The sequence below is a fragment of the Anopheles arabiensis genome, chromosome 2 (genome assembly GCF_016920715.1).
Source record: "Anopheles arabiensis isolate DONGOLA chromosome 2, AaraD3, whole genome shotgun sequence".
Classification (NCBI taxonomy): Eukaryota; Metazoa; Arthropoda; class Insecta; order Diptera; family Culicidae; genus Anopheles; species Anopheles arabiensis.
Window position 1 is genome coordinate 86,751,018 of NC_053517.1, and position 14,224 is coordinate 86,765,241.

At 47.5% G+C, this 14,224-nt stretch overlaps 5 protein-coding genes across 5 annotated transcripts; 2 read left to right on the top strand and 3 right to left on the bottom strand.

The window, feature by feature from the left end:
• The first annotated feature begins 859 nt into the window (after positions 1–859).
• LOC120897897 lies at positions 860–3,137 on the top strand. The gene is made up of 2 exons (XM_040303079.1): positions 860–1,016; positions 1,092–3,137. The coding sequence occupies exons 1-2, from the start codon at positions 1,008–1,010 to the stop codon at positions 2,976–2,978; spliced, it is 1,896 nt and encodes a 631-aa protein (XP_040159013.1). The 5' UTR covers positions 860–1,007; the 3' UTR covers positions 2,979–3,137.
• Positions 3,138–3,547: 410 nt separating this feature from the next.
• Positions 3,548–4,503, top strand: LOC120897789 (cilia- and flagella-associated protein 251-like). Its single transcript, XM_040302881.1, has 2 exons — positions 3,548–3,624; positions 3,699–4,503. The coding sequence occupies exons 1-2, from the start codon at positions 3,616–3,618 to the stop codon at positions 4,431–4,433; spliced, it is 744 nt and encodes a 247-aa protein (XP_040158815.1). The 5' UTR covers positions 3,548–3,615; the 3' UTR covers positions 4,434–4,503.
• A 3-nt stretch (positions 4,504–4,506) lies between these two features.
• Positions 4,507–5,477, bottom strand: LOC120897790 (larval cuticle protein A3A-like). The gene is made up of 2 exons (XM_040302882.1): positions 5,441–5,477; positions 4,507–5,371 (listed from the first exon to the last, which is right to left on the bottom strand). Exons 1-2 carry the CDS (start codon positions 5,444–5,446, stop codon positions 4,871–4,873), a joined length of 507 nt encoding a protein of 168 aa, XP_040158816.1. The 5' UTR covers positions 5,447–5,477; the 3' UTR covers positions 4,507–4,870.
• A 1,114-nt stretch (positions 5,478–6,591) lies between these two features.
• On the bottom strand, positions 6,592–7,785 carry LOC120897678 (cyclin-dependent kinase 11B-like). Its single transcript, XM_040302705.1, has 2 exons — positions 7,594–7,785; positions 6,592–7,513 (listed from the first exon to the last, which is right to left on the bottom strand). Exons 1-2 carry the CDS (start codon positions 7,606–7,608, stop codon positions 6,764–6,766), a joined length of 765 nt encoding a protein of 254 aa, XP_040158639.1. The 5' UTR covers positions 7,609–7,785; the 3' UTR covers positions 6,592–6,763.
• A 2,055-nt stretch (positions 7,786–9,840) lies between these two features.
• Positions 9,841–10,266, bottom strand: LOC120894597 (larval cuticle protein A2B-like). The gene has a single exon (XM_040297285.1). The coding sequence runs from the start codon at positions 10,264–10,266 to the stop codon at positions 9,841–9,843; it is 426 nt and encodes a 141-aa protein (XP_040153219.1).
• Between the last annotated feature and the right edge of the window lie 3,958 nt (positions 10,267–14,224).

A 14,224-nucleotide genomic window follows, 5' to 3' on the forward strand; every position in this document is an offset into this window, starting at 1 on the left:
GAATGACGGTTCGAACTTGTCGCAAAGAAAATGTTGTTCTCTTCGCCATGATGTCACATTCAAAGATTGTTTGATGATCATGATCGGTCGTAACTGTTTTTGGTCACGTAGTCCTCGAGAGTAGTCGGTTGGAAGTTCAGGACATGCTCTGAAGCGGATATTATGCTGATGCTTACCATACGTGGAGAACTAAACATGACAGAAAGTGTTCAATAGCGACAAAAGCGCATATTTCTAACATTACTTTAAGCTCTGCTGCTTTACCACACCAGTCTAGACGCTGTGGATGACTGCTCATAGACGTTATTTTTATTTTACACCAATCGTTTAACCCACTACCGAACGCACCTCACCCAAAGCGATTCGAACACGCAATCGATTGTTACATTTTAAGCTGCTTCGGTCACGAACCCACCAGCCAACGGTGGGTCTAAATTTGGGACCCTTGGATGAAACTTCAAAGCCAAGAAGGGGCTTAGAAAGGGCTGCTTCACTGCAATCCTCTAACAGCACAGCAATTGTCCGGTACATTCCCCGACGGTTTGCAAAAAATGACTAAGGGAGGCCGGGGACGATCGTAAACATGGTTGTACGCTAACAAACAGCTTGCAGCCCGGAACGTTGAAGGAAAAAACCCCAGGCTAGTGTAGTGCAAGTTTCCTGCTTGCACTACAATTCGATTACGCACCTTTTTCAGCGCTTCGATGCCGATCAAAACACATAAAACCTCCCACCCAGGCCCCAGCGGTGATGCGTCCAAAATGCAACACATAATGCAAACAACATCAAACCAAAACCCGCACACTGAGCTTATAAATACCGTGAGCGAAAGTAAAGAAAGTGGTCAGTCCACTGATAGCCATTAACGCGGTAGTAGTCGTAGCTCTAGAAGAGGGGCACACGCGCAGCGTTCTGTTTTGTGTTCTGGGTAGGCTCGCGCAAACAGATAGCAATCGAACGCGCCAAACAAACAGTGTCCCTTCTTCCTCGTTTGAGACTCGCTCGCAATGTTTAAGGTGAGTTTCAGTGGTTTGCGCGAGCGCGACGTCGTCAGTGATCTTAAGAAATCCCTTTTCTGTATCTGGTTCCAGCTGGTGGTGGTCATACTGTGCTTCGCCACGCTGCTGGTTTCCACCGGGAGTGCACTGAAGAAAGACGAGTATGAGATCAATATCAAGCACGGCACGTTTGCCGTCCACCAGCTGCACGTGAACGCGGACCGGACGGGCACGTCGCGCTCGGTACCGCTAGCGCCCACGATTGCCCCCGGTAGTGCGAGTAAAGAAAATGTCCAGCAGCGCAATGAACAGTTCTTTGGTGCGGTGAACGCAGAACGGGGCAGTGTGGGGACGGACGGTGGTGCTAATGGTGGTAGTGATGGTGCTGCTGGTGGTGGCGAGCGAATCTCCACCACGCTGGCCGCTGCAAAGCCGACGGTACAGAGTGAAGTGAAGTCCCCGATCAAGAGCATAGACTTTAATGCCGTGTCCCCGGGGCTGGAGGAGGTGCCCCTGCAGGCGACCGTGTTCCAGAGCAGCAGCCAGGGACGCGGTCAGAACCGTGTTTTGTCGTACCAATCGGTCGAGTACTATCCGCCGGAGGAATCAATCCCGGAACAGGACGCGATTGTGAAACCGATCAGTGCGCAAGACTTTTACAACACTCCTCAGCTGCGAGAGCGTGGACCGGTGCTGTTTGCGACCGAACCGACCACGACTACGACAACCGTGCCAACGACGGTGAAGCCTCCGGGCAAAGTGCTGAAATCGATTCCCAAGTCGGCTGTGGAGGAAAACGAAGAGATCTATCTGTTGCTGAAGTACGAGAATCCTCGAAAGAATTCGGAGAATGTGGAACAAACGAACTCCAATAACGAAATAGGAGACAAGAAAACAGTGAGTGAAAATCGTGAACGAAAGGGTGCCGTTGAGTCATCCCGTGCAAGAACTGTCCCGCAGAACACGCGTGGAAATGCAGGCTCGCGCAAAAGACCACAAACTGAGGAGGGTCGTCAGCCCGATGACTTCCTACCGGAAAGCATTCGTAGTGGCGGTAGCTTCACAACTGTAGGTTACTTTGTAAGTGACTCCCAAGTGACCACCTCGGCGACACCCGTGTCAACTTCAACCAAGAGTTCCGAAACGGGAAGCAGCTCTTCGAACCGTGTGTCTGCTCCAAGCAAACTGCGCAACAGTTACGGTGATTACTTGAGTGCTGATTTTAAGGACTTTGAAGAGTCCATCCGTCCGATTGTGGAAAATGTTGAAGAAACGCCCGAAAGTGAAACGGCGGAAGAGCCGGAGGAAGGCAATGAGGAAAGTGGTGCCAGTGCTCCAGTGAATATCGATGCCAACATGGACATTAGCGAGATGGCGCGCATTCTAGCGGGCCGGCAAGGTGGCCTTACCATATCGGAGTTCAATCTGCTGTTCAAGGACTATCTGAAGAAGGAGTTCACGGAGCAGGATCTGGAAGATTTTACCAAGCTCGAGAAAGCTCAGCAAGAACAACCGAAGGAAGTGTCTACGAGCCAAGATCCAACGAAATCGTTCGACATACGGGCAGAAAATGGGAAAAAGAGTGCTAAAACCAGCGCTGCTAGCTTGCCAGGACCCACGGCGGCACAGAAGAAACAGCTCGACCAGCTGAAGGTGCTCATCAACAAGGGTTCACTGAAGCCTGGGCGCAAGGATGCTAAGGTGGTCAAGATCGGGTACGGTGGATCGAAATCGTACCAGGGGGTGTACAAATCGCAAAAGTTCCTGGAGAAGGTGAAATCCGAGCGCAATCCACTGCTGTCCGATGGGTTGTGGGGAGGGCTAGAGTACAGACAGGCACAACCGGTACGGGAAATAGGACCGATGGCTTACGTGGATAATCCTGTGTTTGGTTTTGTTCCTGGCGGTAGGCCACGTGCCGTACTGAAGGAGGGACCTAACGGGGGGCAGAGCTACGTAAAGTTCCAAAAGATCAGTTAAACTCTCAACAGTCTTTGCTCGTCAGTAAGGTTGAGCAAATGCAAACGTCCGTAAGACTGTTACGTTTAAAATGGAATCCTAACCGCACCCCATTTTGTTACCTCTGTTTAAGAATAGCGATTAAAGAGCTAATAAATAGTTAAATCTGTTGTTATCCTGTTAAAATGATGGTATTTGTGTATTTGATTTACCTCGGATCGGAAACTATAATTGATGACATTCATGATAAGATCGGGAATATTAAAACATTCTGTTCAATTCTATATTGCGAGTTTTCTAGATGTTTTTTAGTTACTTCTGTACTCATTAAACAACATTGACCGTGTAAACATTGTAGTGTTGCCCTAGTAGAAGCATCTTCTTTGCAGCTTTGTAACACTCTTGAACTAAATGTTATGGTTGGGTGCGAGCTTCGACTACATGTAGCGTGCGTATGTTTACTGGCAGGTACATGGCCAAAGGTCGGACCAACTTCTGCCGGTCGGTTGCACGAGGAAACAACTTCAAATCACGCCATACTTCTACTGTTTTTCATTATCGGTATAAAAGCTCAAGAATGCATTCTAAACTGTACCATTCAGCTGCCGCATTTTAAGCCAGCTTCATCTTCTTTCAATCAAACCACCTAACACCAAGCATGGCAAAGGTAACGTTACTCTTCAGAAAGCAGCATTTGAGGTTTTATTCAGTGTTACTCAATGTTCATATCCTTTTTGGCAGATTTTGGTGATTCTGTCTGTGCTGCTTGTGCTGGGAGCAGCCGCTCCACAGTCCCAGCAGCCCAAGGCGGGCACTCCGCTGCAGCAGCGCAAAACCAAGATGGACTGGGAGCAGCTAACAAACACGATCGAGGAAGTGTTTGGCATTACAGCGGAAGGCAAGCAAAAGGAAGAGCAGGAGGCTTCCGAGCAGGGTGAACAGGAGGCTGCCGATGAGCGCAAGCGTGAATTCCTCGACCGACAACAGGAAAAGAAGGATTCGGAGTTGGAAGAGCGCGAGGAGCGCAATCGTGAAGCAGTTGGGCGTGCCCAAGGACGTCTCCCAGCACGTGAGCTTCATCGCCGAATGCAAGCGAGCGGGCAGAAGACGCTCGAAGGCAAGAAAAAACAACAACAGTCTAGTTCACAAGAAGAGGAGCATGGTGAGAAGAAGGATCGTTACTTCAACGATTTCCCGCTGTACGAGTTTTCGTACGGTGTGCACGATCCGGCCACAGGAGATAAGAAGGAACAGTGGGAAAAGCGTGTCGGTGATCATGTGAAAGGGAAGTATACGCTCGATCAGCCCGATGGAACGAAGCGAGTGGTTGAGTATGAGGCCGACGATAGGAACGGGTTTGAGGCTGTGGTGAAGGAGATCGATCGTATCGATGAGCGGAATCGGGGAGATGTTCGCTGGGGACATGCCGATGGCCAGGTGGCTCAAAGCTATAGCAAGCTGAAAAAGGTGGATTAAGGTCGTTACTGAGTGTTTTGATATCAAAATATCGAGTCTGGAATAAAGAAGAAGTTTTCTTTCCACTATATTTGCTTCGATAATGCTTAATTCTAGATTCCGCTCAAAATAGAACCTCTATGTAATCTTTACTTTCAACACCAACAGTTTGTTAACTACTAATCATTTCATGGTCATCAATTGATGTAAAGCATCACGTTTTAATTCAATTTTATTTCTACCAGGCATAGAATTAAACAATTCCAGTCTGCCATATACAATCAAAGGCAACCAGGCAAGCTTTTGAGTCGTAATTACATACTATCATGTGGCCAGCTCCATGCAAGTTGTACAAAATTATACGAACTCGGTTCAACGCGCTCACGAACTGCAATTGACACCATTATTATTTTGGCAGTGCTGTGTTTATTGTATTAGTTACTCTTTCGTCATTTTGATTAGTGGCCAGTTCTCTTCAGATAGCTGTAACTGTGAGCCACCTTGCCCTCCTTCTTCTTTTCATCGATCGACGGAACTTCCACGGTGCCTTCCACCTTCTTCTCAACGTTCTTTACCGTCGCTTCGAACCCTTTCTTGCCGCTTGCTTCGTACTCCACAATGCGCTGCGTACCATCGGACTCGTCAAATCGATACGCTCCCTTCACATGATCACCCTGGCGCTTTTCCCACTGATCTTTATGATCGCCGCTGATTGGATCTTTCACGCCGTAACCGAACTCATAGCTCGGGCCGGATGACTTTTCCTCAACGATCGTTTCTTTCTTCTCGATTGGGGAAATCTTTTTCAGTTCTTCGATTTTTTCCTCCACTATAGTGTGCTCGGGGATTTTGTGGAAGACTTTTGTTTCGTATGAGATTAGTTTGCGTTCTTCGGACAGTTTTGTATCCTGAGCGTAGGCGAAGCATAAGAGCTCCAAAGAGACAAACAAGGCTAGGAACTGGAAATAAAAGATAAAAATATAAACCTCGTTTTATTGTTAAAACATTTTTTATTCCTCCATGCTTACCTTCATTTTTCTACAGTTGTGATAAGATGCTAGAACTACTCGAGACTGATATCGGCTTCCCCACAGCATCCACCTTTTATACCTAGAACTCCAACTGTGTGCATCATGTGGCTTCGAGATGCTTCTAGTGGGGGGAGAAAAATCATCTTCAATTTAACCTCTAAGTATACATCAAACTCCCCAAATGCCCACACTTTATCCCACGAAACACATCTTTAAGGGAATGATATGCACTCGCACCCATACAGCACGCAACGCCCTACTTTCCTCACACTGGCAGACAACCCCGAGCCAAGGTTGCTAACACAGCTTTGCATTTCTTTGAGGCGGGGCACTACTGTCTGCCTCCACACAGCACCATACCCTCGGACAAAGTGTTTCCCATGGTGAAGAAAAAGCAACGTGCGCGTGGTGTAATGCTGAAATGTATTTTTAATTTAAAAACTACAAAGTTTATGTATTGCTTCCCAATTGGGAAAGGAAGTGATCACTTTAGGCGTCGCGGTCCGCTACTCGTACACGCACAGATCGCTTAACCGCCAGCGGAAGTTGATCGCTTAAGTCGTATAGACCAATCAAAAAAAGGGAAATGTAAATACACACGCTAGTGGGCAACATAATTTCCCCCGACCGTAACGGCTCGGAACGCCTTACCCGCATTGAACGATAATGATTGATGCCACGGTGCGCTGGAGTCGAAGGTGAGAGTAAACAACAACACAAAACACGGGTGAAGGTGTCGTTGACTGGCGCCCAGTACAATACATTCGCTGGGAGCGAGATGAGGAGGGTGTTTGTAAGGGTTTTAGTGCTCCAGTTTGTAGGTCAGTGTCGAAATTTGCACCTCAAAAAGGGAGCACACAACAATGCAAGGTTTACCGAGGCCGTAAAGGCAATTGTTGTTTAGGTATTATGGTAGTTTTGGGTTTTCGGCGAAAGAAATGGATCGTTTTATTCCCTTTAATGCGGTAAACGTGACGCATTTGATTGAATTGTCTGGAAGGTAACCGAAAAAACGATGATCTTGAGATCCAAAAATTGAAGTAAATAAAAGGAAGAAATATTTTGTAAATTCATTGAATAAATATTACCCTGGCTGGGGAAAAAAAAATATTTTTAAGTGCATAGGAAATGAGAAAGTAAACAATTGATTGAATTAGTTTTCTAAATGTTTATTTCAAACATAAAATCAAATAATTAACTCAATGGCATTTGGAACACTTGAAATGATGAATAAATCTGAGCGATGAACAATAAGCTACTTATCTAACTCTCCTGCCATTAAAGAAGAAAACAAAAACACACTGTCAGCCCTACTCTACCCTAAATCTGTCCAGTCTTGAGTTTCCGCTTGCTTGCCTCCTGCTCCTCCTCCTTCTCCTCTCCTTCCTGCTCCTGCTCGGCTTCTTCGCCTTCCTTTTCCTTCTCAGCGGCGACCTCGCCACTCTGCCCACGCTTCGGGCCACCGTTCAGCACAAACTGTTGCCCTTCCTCGGTGTCCAAATCGATCAGTCGCAAGTTACCGTCCGCTTCCTCGATTAGCAACAGATTGCGCACGCGCTGTACCCCTTCCGAAGCCTCCCCACTGCCCGCGGCAATGCCATCGATCGCATCCTCCTCGATCTCGTTCTCCTCCGGCGTGGTCTGTTCGGTCAGCTTCTCCAGCCGGGCCTGGTTGACACGCTCGCGTTCACGCTGCGGCAGTCGGCGACGCGCCTCCATGTCCTGGCGGCGTGCCTCGCGCAGAGCTTCGGCATCCTGCAGGGTTTCCTGTCGACGCAGCTCGAACTCCCGTCGGCGTTCGCTCAAGTTGTCCAGCGTTTGCAGGATCTGCTCGCGAAGTTCCTGAGCGCGCTGGAGCGTCTTTTCCCGGCGTTCGCTGCGACGTCGCTCGATTTCCGCTCGAATCGCACCAAGCACGCGGCTAGCGTTGAATCGCTCCGTGGACAGTTCCGGCTCCGCAACAGTTGCTGCCTCGGTGACGTTTTCCTTCGAGCTTTCCTTGTCAACAGTCGTCTGAGCCGCTGATCCACTAAACCCGAACAGCATCACCGCGCCAACCAACAGAATTACCTACGAGACACGCCAAAAAGCACCAACACGTCACGTCACAAAACCCACACACTGCTGACAGATGCGTCACCGCTACTTACTTTTGCGCTGGACATTTTGATCACCTGCGGCGTGCGTTTGCTTGCTTCCACTGTACTGCCCCAAGAAGCAATTAGAACCAGCTTAGGCGACCCGGCACGTGGGAGAGCAGAATGCAAAACAAAAAAACAAAGCTACGATTTAAACGGTTCGATCGACGGCAGGGAACTGATACAGTAGCCGGGGGTTGCGCAAACTTTTATACTGACTAGATCGAGCAAACTACTCTGCCCAGGCACAAAACGATGCACCCGCCGGACTCACCACGCGCATATGAATAATGTTCCGAGCCGGTCAAATTTCGAGCAGCAGCAGCAGCAACATTTTCGGCCTAGATTCACTTCCGACAGTGCCGTTTTTACCGCTTTGCTTGTTCGATCGTCTTCGATTTTTCTCGTCGATGCTTTGGTGTGTGCACCTTGTGTGCGAGAGTTTCAATGCACGTACCGGCGCTCATCCAACTCCGATTTGCCGGCTGCCATTGCACCCCTCGCCCTGCATTGTTTCTACCATTCCACTGTTTGACAATTGAAGCACAAATCCCCCACAACCGGCGAGCCACCGGGGGCATGTTCTTGGCTACGGTTGATCAAGCCGACCGACCGAATCTGGGGCGACTTTGGTACCGCCGAAGGATTAATCGAGTGTGATAGACGCTTTCGAAGGGGTTGCTGTTGTGTGCATTGTGTTGTTCTAAACCCTGAGCCAGAGCCACGCGGGTCGATCGATTCGTTTTCGTAGCTGATCGGTTTCCTTTTTATTGTACGGTTCGCTGGTGGTTGTGCGGTTGTAACTCAGCTGCTTTAGAAAGTGAAAAAGAGTACATTTATGTAAATGGTTCAAATGTATCAGACATTATTTGGAATATTTTTGGTAAAATTTTCGATCGATAGAATAAAATTGAAAATTTATCATTTAACGTGAAGTTTCTCTATGATTTAAATGAGCTTATTTAAGGTCTTTAATCTTTTTTTTTTATAAACAGAAACATAAATAAATTACACGTTTCAAAGACCAAAGTCATCCAAACACACCTGAATATACAACAATTGTGATGTTCAAATAAAGCTTAGGATTTATTTTCAATAAAACAAACGAATGATGCTCATAAAAATCAATTAAATACAATGTTGCTTTAAAAACCGTCCCACAAACCTTGCGATGCATTACCCTTTTTTGATTACGCTCTCGTCAGGTGTTTGAAATATTTTACATTTATTTAGTCATCAACACCATTCCGGGGCGTAATTATTCAGCATCTTGATGCACTGTACCGTACTGCCATCTCGTGCGTACTTGCAAGCCAGTGCAGAGCAAGCCCAAACGGGTGGCAATATGTGGAATTTACCTTTTTTAGGGTAATCCCCACCCTGTGCGGCCGCTGATTCCCTCCCAGTCGCTCTTACTCCAATAGTAAAGAGACACTTTCTTTCTTCCACCATTGGCCGATGGCGACTCCTTCAAATAATTAAGTAAACACGACGAGTTTAAGTTCCAGTTTAGTGTTACTGTTTGGCCTCAAAAGATCACTCCTCACTAAATGGCATGCAGAATACACCCAGGAATGACGTTCCTGCGCGCGCGCAACCGACGCACCGCGTGAACCTTTGCCATTTTTGCAGGCGGCGTGTGACGTTTGATGCGATGTGTGACACCCGACGAACTTTGGGCGCAACCACTGATGAAGCTCCTTCAAGCCCCGAGCCCGCACCAACTTGCCCTAATGAGGTGAAACGGTTGCGAAAAAAAAACACACACACACTTGCGATTGCAGCTTCAAGCACGACCAAGCCTGGACGGTTTTATTTGTGTAAGATAGGCATTCAGCCAACCGCCACAGCACATTAGGGTATGTCCTGGGTACCAGGGTATGGTATGGGTATTTTGTATGTCCCCGGCAAGCTGCGAAAGCGAAAAGTACAAAGAAGTGCAAATCCAACGCTAATGATGAAGCCCGGTGAAGCGGCTTGCCTATTTTAAGGGGCACTAAAGCGGGAGGTTTTATTGCATTCAAACTTCGCATCGATTGATCGTGTATCGTTTTATGCCAAAAAAGTAATTCTAATCGAAAACGACGCATTACGCACCGGGAGCTTAATTGATTGACCCGCTGATCTAGTTCGTCCTCATTTATCTGTCACTAATTGCACGTACTCGATCGGACCACATCGTCGCCTGCGCGGTGATGCCATCAGGAGGAGATCTCAATTCCTGGAGGCCATTCCTGGAGCTTCGCTCAATACCGAGCCCTAGGTGGTGGCGTGCAGCATGTTGTAGCTGTGCGCGATCGTGTCGTGCGGCGTACGGGTGCCCTTGGCCAGCGGCACGTTGGTGACGATCGCCCGGAAGCCGTGCACACCGTCCGCCTCGTACTCCACGATGCGCTGCGTCCCGTCGGGCTCCTCGAGCATGTACACACCCTGCACCCGGTCGCCGTCCCGCTTTTCCCACCGATCTTTGTGATCGCCCGTAATTGGGTCCTTCACGCCGTACGCGAACTCGTACCGGGGGGTGTGCTGGAGCGTTTCCCGTGTGCGCGTGCGTTGCTGATTGATGTCGGCGATGGTGTTCGGTCCGGGGCGTATGGCTGGGAGGCTGGCAGCGATCGATACCAGCACCAGCAGTGGAATCAATCGATGCAGGACACTTTGCTGCATTTGTAGTTGGGCCGGCATGACTGTGTGGTTCTATTTGTTTGCTAGCTGGAACTGGACCTGCAACGCGGAGGCAAGACACGGAACCGTACTGCTGAGCGCTTCTCCACCAGGCCGCACACGGCGAAACTAATCGACTGAACAGTGGCGGTGCGGTAGGCACGGTTTATAAATATCTTTTGCCCATCAGCCTTCCGATTCGTGCCGGTTTCGTGCTGGTGCCTTTGCTGCTGCTGCTCGCGTTCAGTTGATTGTAATTAACGAATCGGTCAGCTGTAAATCATATGCAAATGGTACACTTTGCCCGTTCGATTCAGTGTACTTGGTGGAAGCAGTGCTTGTGGCGAGCCTTACACGAGGTAGTGCCCTTTTGCTAGCTTTGTGAGACTCTAGATTGGTTCTTTAGTAAGAATGGTGTAGTAATTTGTCCCAAAAAGGAGGTCACTTCCTAAAAACTCAACAGCTGGAGGCTCAATTTCATGGTCTTAGCTGTAATCGTTGTTTACACGTTGTTGAACAAGCATTGAAGCTACCAAAAATTGGGAATAATTTACATGTTTTTGGTACGTTAACAAGATTTCGTCTTTGTTTGCTGCGTGGTATGTTTAAACAGCTGGCCCAGACAGAAACGATCATTATTTTTTAAAGTGTTTCTAAATCAATTTTACTGCTTAATCTACTAAATTCATTTCTATTGTCTGTAAAAGAATAGCATATTTAAAACAATCACCCAACTCAATCGCTTAATTTGACACCTTTATGTGGTGGCTGACTTTCAACGTGCCATAAAATCTGCAACATCATTAACGAAGGCCCTCGCATTTCACGCATCCATAAAACAAAACAGTCACCACCAACCAGAGAAAGGTTACCCGTGGACGACATTTCCCACGCCAAATTTAGCGCCACTCGATCATTTTCCACCGCACGCTTCATTTTCGCAAACACTGTGCAGTGATAGAGTCGACACCGAAAACGCTCGTGACATCGTAGTGACCATTAAAATTGGGCAATCTGCGCCCACCGAAACCATTTTCCTCACGTGCGCGATCACCCGGGTGCAGCTCGGGTGCAAGGCTCCACCCCATTCACGATGACCAGCGAATCGAGACGAATTTTATGACCGCTGATTAAAGCTGGTCTGCCTTTTGTCTACCGGTCCTGCTGATGAGCTAGTTTTATGTTTTTTGCTGTTTTCGCACATAATTTCACAGCGTAGTTTTTTGGGTGGGTGACCTCTACGCCCTGGCAGAGGTACGCGCTGTATGTGTTTGATTTCGGGCCAGCGTCTCCGTCATGGGAAAACTTGCTCTCGCTTGCCATAGCTATGCCGAACAAAAAATGCCGATCTCCCCCACACCTGAGCGATACAATTAGTTTCAAATAAACATTTCAACACGTCAGCGGTATCCACCGGCTGCCGGAGCGATTGTTGCAGCTCTAGCCAAAAGCGGCCACGTTCACGTTGCGGTGCGTGACGTGTGAGAATGTCATCGGACATCGTACCCAGTCTCGGCGGTGACTGAGGGCGACATTTCCGAACCGAATGCCGCCGTTCTTATGAAATTGATTCATTGCTTCGCTTGGGCTTGTGGAAGAGCCGGAGGATTGTGCAGGGAGTGTAAAAAATCGCATTAAATCCCTTCCACGGACTGGGTGGAGTTCGCATGAAGGCGTTGTGAAGCAGCACAGCGGGATCGATCTTCGCCCGTCTTATGATCGATCGACTGACAGGCCAATCAATCTTCCCGCCAGGTGCCATCGGCATACGCGGCCGATTAGGATCGAGATCAGCGAAGATGTGAACCCTGCAAAATGAATCCAATTCTGGCTTCATTCATATCCCCACCACCAGTTGAATGCAGTCAACGCTTAGAAGACGCCGGTTTCCCATCGACCAGCTCCACATTGCGGCATTTAGCGAGAATTTCAATCGATTGCAACAAACCCCACCTGGTCCGAAAAGGTTGGCTCCGAAAGGGTCGCGGACCCTTCTGCAACACTCCGGGTGACATGCCCGGCCACGTGCCCCGACCCCGGCTCGGTGCGTGTACGGTCCGAAATTGCTCAAAACATACTTTAAACACGGCGCACGGATAATAACAGTAATGATCCCTGCATCAACCATGAATCACGTCAAATCAACGACTAAGAGGTCATCGCGGCGGGGCAGCCAGGACAGGGCGGCGGTCTGCCCTGTGCGTCGATTTGGTTTCTAAATCTTTCTAAACGGAACTGCCCGAAGGGACGGGAGGCCTTTATGAAAGGCCCGTATGTGTTTACTATTATTTTGGTTTATCACTCCATTTTGCGGCCCCCAAAAGCCGAAGGGCGTTGTTGTACGTATTTAGCAGAAATAAAACGGTATTTAGCTCGCCGCAGGCTCGCTCAGTCAGCTCGTTTGGCTCGATTACTTACGTGCATGAGTGTGTTTTTTTTTTCTTATTCTTCTATTTCTTCAACTGTGTCAATTTGGCCACTGCGCCGGACGTTGGAGACGTTCGCACGCAAGATCACGCACACGGAGTGATCCAATTGGTTGGCGTTTTGCGGCAAATTGGTTTCAGCCTTTTAGAGCCATCGGCCTGCGGCGGCTGCTAAAGCGATAGAATGACATAGTGCGTATGGTAGGAAATTGAGCTTACATGTGTAGGGTGTTTTTTTACCTCACTCTGCTCTTATTGCAATTCCCTCCACTTCTCCACAAAGGTTTGATGAAATTCTGCTCATGCTGGCTACCTTAACTACCTTTATGGAAGGTGAGCTATGTTTTCTCACTAGCGGCAGTGGGTTGCACCTTCGTGCGACTGGCAAAAGTTTCGCACAGTATTTTCACGCATCTTATTGACCAGTTTGGGAGAGGATCGGTTACCTTTTCAAGTGGTTTTAGTGCTTTATGTCAACCGGTGGACGTTAAGCGATCTGCGCATGATTGTGGAAGGTGTGTTTAATTAAAAAACATCGCATTACGAAGGATGATTAAGGAGATCCGGATAATTCCATAATGTAGAAATGTGTGTTTGTGTGGTGTTTTGGCATTAATATGAGTCCTATTAGTACGGTGGATTTCTATTACGTAAGGTGGACAAATTGTCGAACAAGCGAGCAACTCATAGCCATAACTTTTGATTAGACAAATCCATGGCACAGTTCGTAGTAGTAGTTTGGAAATCTAATATCGCTGTATGCTTTTAATTATATTTATTGAAAAATGATGCACATATTGCAAAATGAATTATAAAACCCTGTATGTGTGGCATGTTTTCTTGCGGAACAAGGAGAAAACAATAAAACAGCTACATCACAGTCAATGTTAAAGGGGTTGTGCTAAAACTACCTTAAACTGGTGCAAGAGGCTCCACTTAAGGGAAGTTTAAGGCTCCAATTTAAGGGAAATAGCTCGAAAGCACAAATTTCGAGCTCAAACATGTCAATTGGGATAGTACGCTCTTTTAGTACATATTGCATTCAACTCCAGTTGAAAGCTCTAGACAGCCGATTCACAATAATCTACATTTAGGCGCTTAACCACTAAGCTCAAATTAAAATACAATGGGGCGGTTTCGCAGTACAGTCGTCAACTCGTGCGACTTAACAACATGCCAGTCGTGGGTTCAAGCCTAAGGAACGTCTGTCAAGGCCTTTGACTATCCAACTTCATGGCACTGAATTAGTCACCAAAGCCTGCATAGACTGACATGTCCGCATAGCATGTTACGCTAAATAGAAGAAGCACGTTGAATGTAGGCAATCTTGTACTATCGTGAAGGCTTTTCACAATGTTCAAACTAAAAATGAAAAAGCATCTGAGCATTCCAGTTATTTTTGTAAAAACGCAAAGGAAAAAATATATTTGTTCGCGCAAACTGTTTACCACTGTCATTGATTGTGTCATAGAGATCTTTTGAATACGTAAATAAATTTAAAACATAAATTCAAAATCTACATTCCGTAAAATGTATATAATTTTTACTTAATG